General features: G+C 54.3%; 1 protein-coding gene across 3 annotated transcripts; it reads left to right on the forward strand.

Annotated features, from left to right (window-relative positions):
* Positions 1-50: 50 nt before the first annotated feature.
* Positions 51-12167, forward strand: APOBEC3D (apolipoprotein B mRNA editing enzyme catalytic subunit 3D). 3 transcript variants are annotated; one of them, XM_034949103.3, is made up of 7 exons: positions 51-465; positions 1753-1945; positions 4007-4286; positions 4494-4608; positions 8298-8454; positions 10625-10904; positions 11129-12167. In XM_034949103.3, exons 1-7 carry the CDS (start codon positions 449-451, stop codon positions 11245-11247), a joined length of 1161 nt encoding a protein of 386 aa, XP_034804994.2. In that variant the 5' UTR covers positions 51-448; the 3' UTR covers positions 11248-12167. The 3 variants fall into 3 exon arrangements, with proteins under 3 accessions (XP_034804994.2, XP_034804995.2, XP_063459381.1); XM_034949104.3 differs by having other exon boundaries at positions 338-465; positions 1753-1972; XM_063603311.1 differs by lacking the exon at positions 51-465 and adding an exon at positions 2706-2783 and having other exon boundaries at positions 1891-1945; positions 4084-4286.

Raw genomic sequence — 12167 nt, forward strand, 5'->3', positions numbered from 1 at the left:
GGCCATGACTCACCAGGCCCTGGGAGGTCACTTTTTTTTTTTTTTTTTTTGAGAGGAAGCTTCACTCTCTCACCCAGGCTGGAGGAGCGCAGTGGCAGGAACTTGGCTCACTGCAACCGCTGCTTCCCAGGTTCAAGCGATTCTCCTGCCTCAGCCTCCAGAGTAGCTGGGATTACAGGCGCACGCCACCACACCTGGCTAATTTTTGTATTTTTAGTAGAGACGGGGTTTCTCCATGTTGGTCAGGCTGGTCTCGAACTCCTGACCTCGTGATCCGCCCGCCTCGGCCTCCCAAAGTGCTGGGATTACAGGCGTGAGCCACCGTGCCCGGCCAGGAGGTCACTTTAAGGAGGGCTGTCCAACTGCAAGGACACCGCAAGCAGGAAGTGAAACCACAGCACTTCAAAAAAAGAGGGAGACTGGGACAAGCGTATCTAAGAGGCTGAACATGAATCCACAGATCAGGTACCGCTGCCCACTATGTCCGCAGGGCCCCTCCGGCCCCTTCCTGTCTGGTGGTCCTGCTGGGCCTCAGCCCTGGCCTCCCCCTGCCCCAGCCCCAGCCCTGGACTTCCTTCCCTCTGGCTTCCCTGCCGCCCCCACTCCCAGCCAGACTCCTTGCCCTGCTGTGTGGTCGCCCCACTGCTGCTTCTGAATGGGCCACCTTCCCCACCTGCCACAGTCCAGGCCCCCTCCTGAGACTCTTCCCTGAAAGTCATGGCCAGGCCGGTGCTCCCTGCCCTGAGAGGGTCCTCCCTCTGTGTGCTGCCCACCATTCCTGAGCTCAGGAACTGGGAGAATTGAACCAAAGGATGATTGGGGCAATCAGGCATTTTGTTCTCAGTGCTTTGATGAACTTTCTGTAAGATTTACTTTGTTTAAATACAAAGTCTTAGGAGAGGGTGTGGGGAGGGAATGGTCTCTGAAGCACAAGATAAATCACATCGTCCAAGGATGACTCCACAGTCAGCAGATGTCCCCAGACAGGTTCCACTCCAAGGTCACTCTTCATCTTTTAGAACATGACCAGTAACATGGAATGTGAGAAAGAACGCAATGATCAGGAGAAATGCTCTTATTTTAAATTTAGTGAAAAGAGAGCCCAGTCCCCAACAGCTTTCTCCTGCAGGGCCCGTGATGCAGAGGCTGCACAGGGCTGGCCTGGAAAGGGGCCCCTGCTCCATCTGTCCCCAGCTCTGTGGCCTCGGCAGGTTACCCCACCTCTCTGTGCCTCTGACCCCTCCTCTGTAAGATGGGAATGGTCCCTGCAGGCCTAGGGCAGCCTCACATGAGCCCACCCCCACGCAGCACTTAGAAGAGAGGCCTGGGCCTCAGAATTCGGTTCTACCATGATTTTAAAATAATGTTAACACGCAGAGTGAAACATCAGGAAGGAATTGAGCTGAAAGGTTAAAAGCTATTTTTTAGGGGTGAAGAGTTTTATTCTCTTTTGCATTCTCCTAATGGATTGGGGAGTGGGTTGGCAGAAATACTAGGAGAGTGGGGAATGTATCCCTGGAAAGGCCAGAGTTGGGCCCGAGCTGGGAGAGATCACCCCAGCCCCCCTGCCAGCATCCCCTCCTCTTCCTCTCCCCTCAGTCTTCCTGCCTGGGAAGGCAGCAGAAATTCTCAGGGCTGTGGAGGGGTGGGGGAGGCCCAGGGCCGTCCCGGGAGCTGTGTTCAGTGGACATGAGCCCCGAGGACTCCAGGGAGGGCTCCCTGCATGGGCCGGTTTCTCTCTTGTGCCTTCAGAAATCCGATGGAGCGGATGTATCGACGCACATTCTACAACCACTTTGAAAACGAACCCATCCTCTATGGTCGGAGCTACACCTGGCTGTGCTATGAAGTGAAAATAAAGAGGGGCTGCTCAAATCTCATTTGGGACACAGGGGTCTTTCGAGGCCCGGTACTACCCAAACTTCAGTCGAATCACAGGCAGGAGGTAAGCAGCTGGGAATGCAGAAAACACATAAGTAAAATGTCTGGCGGCGGGCTCTCAACTGTGTATTTTTTCCCCACATTTATTTATTTTTTCTATTTATTTATTTATTTATTTATTTATTTTGAGACAGAGTCTCCATCTGTCGCCCAGGCTGGAGTGCAGTGGTGCGATCTCAGATCACTGCAACCTCCACCTCTTGGGTTCAAGCGATTCTCCTGCCTCAGCGTCCTGAGTAGCTGGGACTACAGGCGCGTGCCACCACGCCTGGCTAATTTTTGTATTTTCAGTAGAGATGGGGTTTCACTGTGTTGAGCAGGCTGGTCTGGAACTCCTGATCTCAGGTGATTCACCTGCCTTGGCCTCTGAAAGTTCTGGGATTACAGGCATAAGCCACCATGCCTGGCCACTTCCCATATTTCTTTTTTCTTTTCTTTCTTTCTTTTTTTTTTTTTTTTTGAGACAGAGTTTTGCTCTTGTTGCCCAGGCTAGAGTGCAATGGCTCAATCTTGGCTCATTCAACTTCTGCCTCCTGGGTTCAAGCGATTATCCTGCCTCAGCCACCTGAATAGCAGGGATTACAGGTGCCCGCCACCGCGCCCAGCTAATTTTTTGTATTTTTAATAGAGAAGGGATTTCACCATGTTGTCCAGGCTGGTCTTGACCTCCTGACCTCAGGTGATCCGCCCAACTCGGCCTCCGAAAGTGCTGGGAATACAGGTGTGAGCCACTGCGCTTGGCCTCCACTTCCCACATTTCTTAGGTCCGTGGCCCAGACCTTCCTGCTTGACCGCCCCGGCCACTGCCCGGATTCCTCCTTGGCAAAGATGCCTCATCACAGGTTGGTGAACCCTCACTCCTCACCCTGCCACCCCCACTGGGGACACTAAGTTCCCCGCCTTGTCCCACCCATCCCTACGGCCCCCTTCACCCAGGGAGGAGACTTTTCAGAGTGTGTTTGGGGAGGGAGTCGTCTGTATGCTGGGCAGTCCTGGCCTACAGTGGTGCTGGCCACGGAAACACCCAGGACTCAGGAGTGAAGCACAAGTGTTTCCAGTCCCCACACGCTAAAAAGGCGACAAGAACCGGTGAAAGTAATTTTAATATTTTATTTAATCCAGTGTAGCTAACATATTACTTCAACATTGATTAACATAAAATTCTTCGCGAGCTAGTGAAGTTTCTTTTTCTTCTCACACTGAAATGAGCGGTGTATTTTTGATGTGCCGAGGTCTCTCATCAGAGCCCCGTTTCAGATGCTCAGTAGCGCCCTTGGCCAGTGCCCCCCAATATGGGACAGTGCAGGTCCAGTGGCCTCCACAGTGGGGAACAAGGCGGACCCCAGAGGGCCAGGCCACATTAGGGGCTGAGGATGCCTGGTGAATGGATGCCTGGGAGAATGGATGCTAGAATTCACACACGAGGCCATGAACAGGGCTGGGAAAACTTCCAAACTCAGGGAAGCACGTGTCTTGGTGCACCTTGTGATGCTTCAACAGCAGGACTGAGATGGGGACATTTACAATGAACAGAAATGTATGGGCTCGAGTTCTGGACTCTGGGAAGTCCCCTGTCAATGCACCAGCAACTTTCCAGGGCCTGCGAGCTGCACAGTCACGTAGGGGTGAAGGTTGTTGCCAAAAGCTCAGGGGATGCTCCAGACAGAGTGGCCTGGGATGTCGAGTCACTGCTGCTCCGTGACATGGGGACAAGAGGAAGCAGTTTAGTCTGACATACTGCCCCCCCAGCTAGAGGGCAAGAGACAGAAAGAGGGGCTGAGGTCACCTTTGAATAACCACAGCAGTGGCACCCACAAAGGTGCAGTCCCCACAGCCTCATAGCCTCTTCTAGGTGCCACCTCTTAAGGCCAGTACCATAGCAATTAACACTGAAGGTCAGCTTGGAGCAGACAATCACTCAAACCAAACAGGGGGGATGGAGGAAAGGAGCTTCAATGGCAAGATCCCCTGGGCTCCTGTCCTGGCCCCTCCTCCCCCTGCCCCACCCCTGCACCCCTCCTGTTCCCCCATCCCAGAGCTTCCCCTGCCCCTGCTCCTCTCCCAGGTGTATTTCCAGTTTGAGAACCACGCAGAAATGTGCTTCTTCTCTTGGTTCTGTGGCAACCGACTGCCTGCTAACAGGCGCTTCCAGATCACCTGGTTTGTATCATGGAACCCCTGCCTGCCCTGTGTGGTGAAGGTGACCAAATTCTTGGCTGAGCACCCCAATGTCACCCTGACCATCTCCGCTGCCCGCCTCTACTACTACCAGGATAGAGAATGGCGGAGGGTGCTCCGCAGGCTGCATAAGGCGGGGGCCCGTGTGAAGATCATGGACTATAAAGGTGAGAGGTGCAGGGGTCAGGGGAGCATGATGGGGAGGAACAGCCTCAGAGATGGATGGATCTGCAATGCCATGGCTGGGGGTGTCCCAGGGCAGCCTGCAGGGGTGGGGCTGGCACTGATTGCAACTGACAGCCAGGAGACCAGGCCTGGGAGGGCAGGCCCAGGGTCAGGGGAGAGCCTGAGTGCTTCCTACCTCTTCATCTCAGACTTTGCACACTGCTGGGAAAACTTTGTGTACAATGAAGGTCAGCAATTCATGCCTTGGTACAAATTCGATGACAATTATGCATCCCTGCACCGCACGCTAAAGGAGATTCTCAGGTGAGGGTCTCCCTCTGGCCTCATCGTCTCTCTCCTCTCGCCTCCTGCTCATCCTCCTGAGGACTCCCCTGACTGGGCCCTCCTGCCCTCCGTCCTGCCCCCCTGCCTGCCCTCATGGTTACACCCCCTCACCCACACTCCTCATGCTCCCTCCACCTTGGTGCCTCCCCCCTGCTTTCCTGGGCTCTTCCTGTGAGTGAGAGGCCCCTTCTGCCTCCAGAGCGACCTCCATCCACCCCCGAGGCTGCCCTCCCCACAGCCTGGGAGCCCCAACCTGGCTCCTTCCATCTCCCTGGCATAACCGAATTTGTCATAAAACTGGACGTAGTAAGTGGGCATGAATAGTCACAAGCCCGACAGTCGGAAGCTTTGAGCAACATCCTTCAAGGCCGACCTGAGCCCCTGAGAAGGAGCCGCCACCATGGAAACAGAGCTTCAGGCTTCCGCGGCCACAGAAGATGCCCCGGGCCGGGTGCCCACAGGGCAGGCATTTATTTTCTCACAGATCTGGAGGCTGCAAGTCCAAGGTGGAGGGGTGGGTGGGGTTGTGTCCTCTGTGGCCGCTCCTCCTGGCTGGCAGGGGGTCCCTTCCAGCCCTGTCCTCTCTGGCCTTTCCTCTGTGCATCGGCACCCCTGGGGTCTCTCTGCCTCTAAATGTCCTCCTTGTTTATGGACCCCAGTCAGACAGGATTAGGGCCCACCCTAAGGGCCATGAGTTAATTTAATCACCACTTTAGTGTACTTGTCTCCAAATACAGTTATCCTGTGAGGAGGTGGGGTTGAGGGCTTCGACATATCAATGTGGGGAAGATACAATTTAGCCCATGACAATGACCCAGGGGGCTTGGGTCAAGCTTGGGTGGGCTGTGCAGGGGTCCCCGTTCTGTGTGTCTGTCTCCCAGGCGAGTCCTGCCCTGACTCCCACAGCCCCTCCCTCCAGACCATGGCTTCCCCACCTAACAGCACCTAGCCGGGCCTCCTGCTCACGCCTGTCCGTTCTCAAATCCCTCCCACAGGGATGGAGATGCAGAAAGAGCCAAACAAACACTCAGTGATCAAGGTCCCATTTGAGTAAGGCTTTTTTTTTTTTTTTTTTGAAACAGCGTCTCCCTCTGTCGCCCAGGCTGGAGTGCTATGGTGCGATCTCGGCTCACTGCAACCTCTGCCTCCCGGTTCTAGCAATTCCCTTGTCTCAGACTCCCAAGTACCTGGGATTACAGGCTCATGCCACCATGCCGGCTAATTTTTGTATTTTTAGTAGAGATGGGGTTTTGCAATGTTGGCCAGGTGTTGAGTAAGATTTTACAAAAGAGTAGGCTTGGATAATGGGAGGCTTGAGATGCTAGGAGCTCTCCAGGAAGCACAACAGAAAAGGGCAACCAGGGACCAGAGAGGCCCTAGAAAGAGATCTAAGGCCCTCGGGAGAGACGGGAACTGAGCACCTGGGTCTTAGACCGGAGGAGCAAACTGCAAGACAGGGTGGCCGGGGACACCAGCCTCCAACCTTCTGTGACATAGGGACAAGATCTCAGCCTGCCAGGGAACAACTCTGGGCAGGAGATGTGGAAGGAAGGAGCTCAGTGTGGGGGCACGCATGGCATCCTGGGGGGACATCTGAGGGCCCCCCCACCCGCTATTCCTCCCTCCAATGGTGGCCTCTGAGTGTGAAGGCATGGGGGGAAGCAGACACCTGCCCCTCACTCTCCCTCCCTACCACATAGCTACCGGGTGGGGGGCGTCCCTGGGATGATTCCTGAGGGCAGCATCCAGGGGTCCCTCCGGAGGTCCTCCCATCCAGGTGAGAAAGCAGCATAAAGTGAGGCCTGCACTCAGATGGGCCTGGGAGGTCACTCACAGTGCAGGTGTCTCCTGGAACAAGGGCCCTGGAAGATAGAAATAGAACCCAAGCCCAGGACTAGCATCAGGGCCAGGACAAGCCTGCCAGGGAGGCTGCACATGAAGCCTCAGATCAGGGACCACTGCCCGTTCTGCCCATGGGGCCTCTGCTGCCCCTTCCTGCCTGGTGGCCTCGTTGGGCCTCAGCCCTGGCCTCCCCCTGCCCCAGCCCTGGGCTCCCTACCCTCTGGTTCCTCTGCTGCTCCCACTACCAGCCACGCTCTTTGCCCTGCTATGTGGTCACCCCACTGCTGCTTCTGAATGGGCCACCTCCCCCACCTGCCCCAGCCCATGCCCCCTGCTGAGATTCTCCCCTGAGAGTCATGCCCGGGTTGGTGCTCCCCACCTTGGGAGGGTGCTCCCTCTGTGTGCTTCCCCCCATTCCTGAGCTCTGGAACCGGGAGAATTGAACCAAAGGATGATTGGAGCAATCAGGCATTTTGTTCTCAGCACTTTGGTGGAATTTCTGTAAGATTTACTTTGTTTCAATACAAAGTCTTAAGAGAGGGTGTGGGGAAGGAAATGGTCTCTGTACCAGAAAATAAGTCACTTCTTCCAAAGATGCCTCCACTGTGAGCAGAGGAGGATGCACACGACCCCAGACCCAGGCTCCTCCTCCGTGAGCACCGTTCACCTTTTATAATGACACCTGCAACATGGAGTGTAGGAAAAAATATGATCAGGAGAAATGCTCTTATTTTAAAGTTTAGTAAGAAGACAGCGTGGTTGCCTACAGCTCCCCATTGCAGGGCCTGCGATGCAGAGGCTGGACAGGGCTGGCCTCGAAAGGGGCCCCAGCTCCAACCACCGCCCCAGCTCTGTGGTGTGGGCAGATTATCTGGCCTCCCTATGCCTCTGGCACCTCCTCTGTAAAATAGGGATGGCCCCTGCAGGCCTCAGGCACATGCCATGAGCTCAGACATATGCAGCACTTAGGAGAGTAGCCTGGACTGGCCGAGCTCAGTGGCTCATGCCTGTCATCCCAGCACTTTGGGCGGTTGAAGCAGACAGATCACGAAGTCAGTTCAAAAGCAGCCTGGCCAACATGGTGAAACATGATCTCTACTAAAAATACAAAAATTAGGGCCAGGCGCGGTGGCTCACACCAGTAATCCCAGCACTTTGGTAGGCCGAGGTGGGTGGATCACAAGGTCAGGAGTTCAAGACCACCCTGGCTAACGTGGTGAAACCCCGTCTCTACTAAAAATACAAAAAATTAGACGGGCGTGGTGGCATGCACCTGTAGTCCCAGCTACTTGGGAGGCTGAGGCAGGAGAATTGCTTGAAACCAGGAGGCGGAAGTTATAGTGAGCCGAGATTGCACCATTGCACTCCAGCCTGGTGACAGAGTGAGACCGTGTGCAAAAATAAATAAATTCGCTGTGATCCCAATATAAGAAGAATAATCATCATCATCGGACAGGTGAAATGTGAGGAAGGAATTGAGCTGAAATGTTCAAGCAATTATTTCAGGGTGAAGAGTTTTATTCTCTGTTGCATTTTCCTAATGGGTTGGGAGATGTGTGGCAGAAAAACTGGGAGGTTGAGGGTGTCCCATTGGTAGCCTCAGAGCTGGGGTTCCAGCTAGGAGAGGTCACCCTGTCCCTGCTGCCCCTGCCAGTACCCCCTCCTCTTTCTCTCTCCCAGTCTTCCTGCCTGGGAAAGCAGCAGACATTCTCAGGGCTGTGGAGGGATGGGAGAGGCCTAGACTCCAGGGACGTCCAGGGAGTGGTGTTCAGTGGGCATCAGCCCCAAGGAATCTCTGCATTGGGGTTTCTCTCTTGTGCCCTCAGAAACCCGATGGAGGCAATGTACCCACACGTATTCTACTTCCACTTTAAAAACCTACTGAAAGCCTGTGGTCGGAACGAAAGCTGGCTGTGCTTCACCGTGGACGTTACAGAGCACCACCCACCTGTCTCCTGGAAGAGGGGCGTCTTCCGAAATCCGGTAGCACCAAAGTCCTATTTACACCCTAAATAGGAGCTAAGCAGCTGGGAACGCAGAAAACACAATACGTGACGTGCCCCGCGTGGGCTCTGCTGTGTGTACTTTCCTCTTACATTTCTTTCTTTTTTTTTTTTTGAGACAGAGTCTCCCTCATGCAACCTCTGCCTCCCGGGTTCAAGCGATTCTCCTGCCTCAGCCTCCTGGGTAGCTGGGATTACAGGTGCCCGCCACCACACTCAGCTAATTTTTTTTTTTTTTTTTTTTTTAGTAGAGACGGGGTTTCACCATGGTGGCCAGGCTGGTTTCAAACTCCTGACCTCAAGCGATCTGCCCCCCTTGGCCTCCAAACGTTCTAGGATTACAGGCATGAGCCACCACGCCCAACTTCCTCCCACATTTTTTAAGTCCGTGGCGCAGATCTTCCTCCCTAACTTTCCTGGGATCAGATTGTCGAGGGGTTTTGCCTCTTATCAAAAGGCCTTATTTAGCACCCAGCACCCTCACTCTTGACTTTGTTTCCCAAAATCTTGTCATGGAGCTGTGCGTCCGGCAGTCCTCGGGAAACAGCAGCTGTGGGAAGCGGTGGGTGTGGTGTCCAGCACTGTGCCTGGGCCAGTCACTGTGGGCTGGTGGGACCGCCCCCGCCACTGCCCTGATTCCTCGATGTCAAGGACACATCCTCACAGGGTGGTGAACCCTCACTCCTCACCCTGCCGCCCCCACAGCAGCCACTGACCTCCCACCCACCCTGTCGTGTCCCACCCACCCCTGCGGCCCCCTCCTCCCAGGCAGGAGATTTTTTTCAGAGTGTGTTTGGGGAGGGAACCGTCTGTGTGCTGGGCAGGCCTGGCCTACAGCAGTGCTGGCCTCGGAAACACCCAGGACTCAGGACTGAAGCGCAAGTGTTTCCAGTCCCCACACGCTAAAAAGGCGATAAGAACTCGTGGAAGAAATTTTAGTGTCTGCATTAGCTCAATTATCTCACATACGATTTCAACATATACTTAATATAAAATGCCTCATGAGAGAGATAAAGTTTGTGTATTCTCACAATGAGATTTTGAAATGCGCTGTGTATTTTACACGTGCCAACGTTTCTAATCAGAGCCCCATTTCAAGTGCTCAGTAGCCCCTTTGGCCAGCCTTCAACTCCATGGGACAATGTGGGTCCAGTGACCTTCCCAGCAGAAGGCAGACAGGGGACAAGGCAGACCCCATAGGACCAGGCCACAGCAGGGGCTGAGGATGCCTGGTTAATGGATGCCTGGGGGAAAGGATGCCAGAATTCGCACTTGAGGGCATGAAGAGACAGGAAAAGACTCAATAAAATAAAGAAGGAAGGGGCCAAGCGCGGTGGCTCACGCCTGTACGCAGTAGCTCACGCCTGCAATCCCAACACTTCGTGAGGCCTAGGCGGGCGGATCGTAAGGTCAGGAGTTCAAGAACAGCCTAGCTAACATGGTGAAACCCTGTCTCTACTAAAACTACAAAAATTAGCCAGGCGTAGGAGTGCGCGACTGTAATCCTAGCTACTCGGGAGGCTGAGGCAGGAGAATCGCTTGAACCCAAGGGGCAGAAGTTGTGGTGAGCTGAGATCGTGCCATTACTCCCGCCTGTGCAACAGAGCAAGACTCCATCTCAGAAAAAAATAAAAATAAAAAAATAAAGAGGAAGGAGAAGGATGGAATAAGGGAAACTCAATGAATAAAACGCCCTGGGGCCTACTATGCACCCAGAAAAATGAAAAGTAAAGAAATAAAATAAGGTCGTGCATGTGGTTTATGCTCATAGTCCTAGAAATTTGGTAGGCTGAGGCAGGAGGATCGCTTGAGCCCAAGAGTTCGAGATCAGCCTGGGCAATGTGGTACGACTCCGTCTCCACAAAAATTACAAAAAAATTAGCCGGGCGTGGCAGCACACACCTGCAGTCCCAGCTATCAGGAGGCTGAGGTGGGAAGATTCCTTGAGCCTGGGAGGTCAAGGCTGCAGTCAGCCCAGATCGCACCACTGCACCCCACCCTGGGCAACAGAGAGAGACCCTGTCTCAAAAATAAATAAATAAGAAAATGCCCTGGGGCTTCAGGCCTGCCCTCTTCTCCCATCGCCCCACCCCTGCACTCCTCCTGCTCCTGGTCTGAGCTCCCCTGCCCTCCTCCTCCTCCTTCCCCAGGTGGATCCTGAGACCCATTGTCATGCAGAAAGGTGCTTCCTCTCTTGGTTCTGTGACGACATACTGTCTCCTAACACAAACTACGAGGTCACCTGGTACACATCTTGGAGCCCTTGCCCAGAGTGTGCAAGGGAGGTGGCCGAGTTCCTGGCCAGGCACAGCAACGTGAAGCTCACCATCTTCACCGCCCGCCTCTACCACTTCTGGGATACAGATTACCAGGAGGGGCTCTGCAGCCTGAGTCAGGAAGGGGCCTCCGTGAAGATCATGAGCTACAAAGGTGAGACGTGGGGGGCTGAGGAGAGCGGGTGCGGGAGGGACAGCATGAGGGGCAGGTGGGTCTGCAATGCCGTGGGGTGGGGCAGTGTCCCTGGGAAGCCTGCAGGGATGGGGCCGGCGCCAGCTGCAACTGGCAGCCAGGAGACCTGGCTTGGGAGGGGAGGGCCCAGGGCCGGGAGAGAGGCTTGCTGGGCCCTCACTGCTTTCTCCTTGTTTTTTTCTCAGATTTTGTATCTTGTTGGAAAAACTTTGTGTACAGTGATGATGAGCCATTCAAGCCTTGGAAGGGACTAAAAACCAACTTTCGACTTCTGAAAACAATGCTACGGGAGATTCTCCAGTGAGGGGTCTCCCTGGGCCTCATGGTCTGTCTCCTCTAGCCTCCTGCTCATGCTGCACGGGCCTCCCCTCCATCCTACACCAGCTGTGCTTTTGCCTGGTCATCCAGAGCCCCTCCTGGCCTCAGGGCCATTCCATAGTGCCCCCCTGCCTCACCACCTCCTCCCCGCTCTCCCAGGCTCTTCTTGTAGAGGCTCTCCATCCACCTCCCCAGTCCTGTTCCCCCAGCCTGGGTGCCCCTAACCTGACTCTTCCCATCTCCCCAGCATAACCAAATCTTTTTTTTTTTTTTTTTTTTTTTTTGAGACGGAGTTTCACTCTGTCGCCCAGACTGGAGTGCAATGGCTGGATCTCAGCTCACTGCAAACTCCGCTTACTGGGTTCAAGTGATTCTCCTGTCTCAGCTTCTGAGTAGCTGGGATTACAGATGCCTGCCACCACACCCAGCTAATTTTTTATTTTTTGTATTTTTAGTAGTGACTGGGTTTCACCATGTTGGCCAGGCTGGTCTTGAACTCCTGACCTCAGGTGATCTGCCCATCTCTGTCTCCCATAGTGCTGGGATTACAGGCGGGAGCCACCCGGCTCGGCCGCACAACCAAATCTTATTAAACTCAATCTAGTCTGGCCCTGGTGACTCACGCCTTTCGGAGGCAGAGGTGGGAGAATCGCTTGAGCCCAGAGGTTTGAGACCAGCCTGGGCCACACGACAAAGCCCCATTTCTACAAAAAAAAATACAAAAGAAAAGCCAGATGTGGTGGCATGCACCTGTAGTTTAAGCTACTTGGAAGGATGAAGTGGGAGGATTGCTTGAGCCGGGGAGGTGGAGGCTGCAGTGAACTGAGATCGCGCCACAGAACTCCAGTCTGAGCAACAGATGGAGACCCTGCCTGAAAATAAATCAATAAATACCCTCAACCTAAA

Source organism: Pan paniscus, chromosome 23 (assembly GCF_029289425.2).
Source record: "Pan paniscus chromosome 23, NHGRI_mPanPan1-v2.0_pri, whole genome shotgun sequence".
NCBI classification, from domain to species: domain Eukaryota; kingdom Metazoa; phylum Chordata; class Mammalia; order Primates; family Hominidae; genus Pan; species Pan paniscus.

Bases quoted from the DNA above. Each gene is read 5' to 3' on its own strand.
- APOBEC3D (XM_034949104.3), top strand. The intron at 4,609-8,297 runs GTGAGGGTCTCC...TTGTGCCCTCAG, and splicing joins ACGCTAAAGGAGATTCTCAG to AAACCCGATGGAGGCAATGT. The intron at 8,455-10,624 runs GTAGCACCAAAG...CTCCTTCCCCAG, and splicing joins GGGGCGTCTTCCGAAATCCG to GTGGATCCTGAGACCCATTG.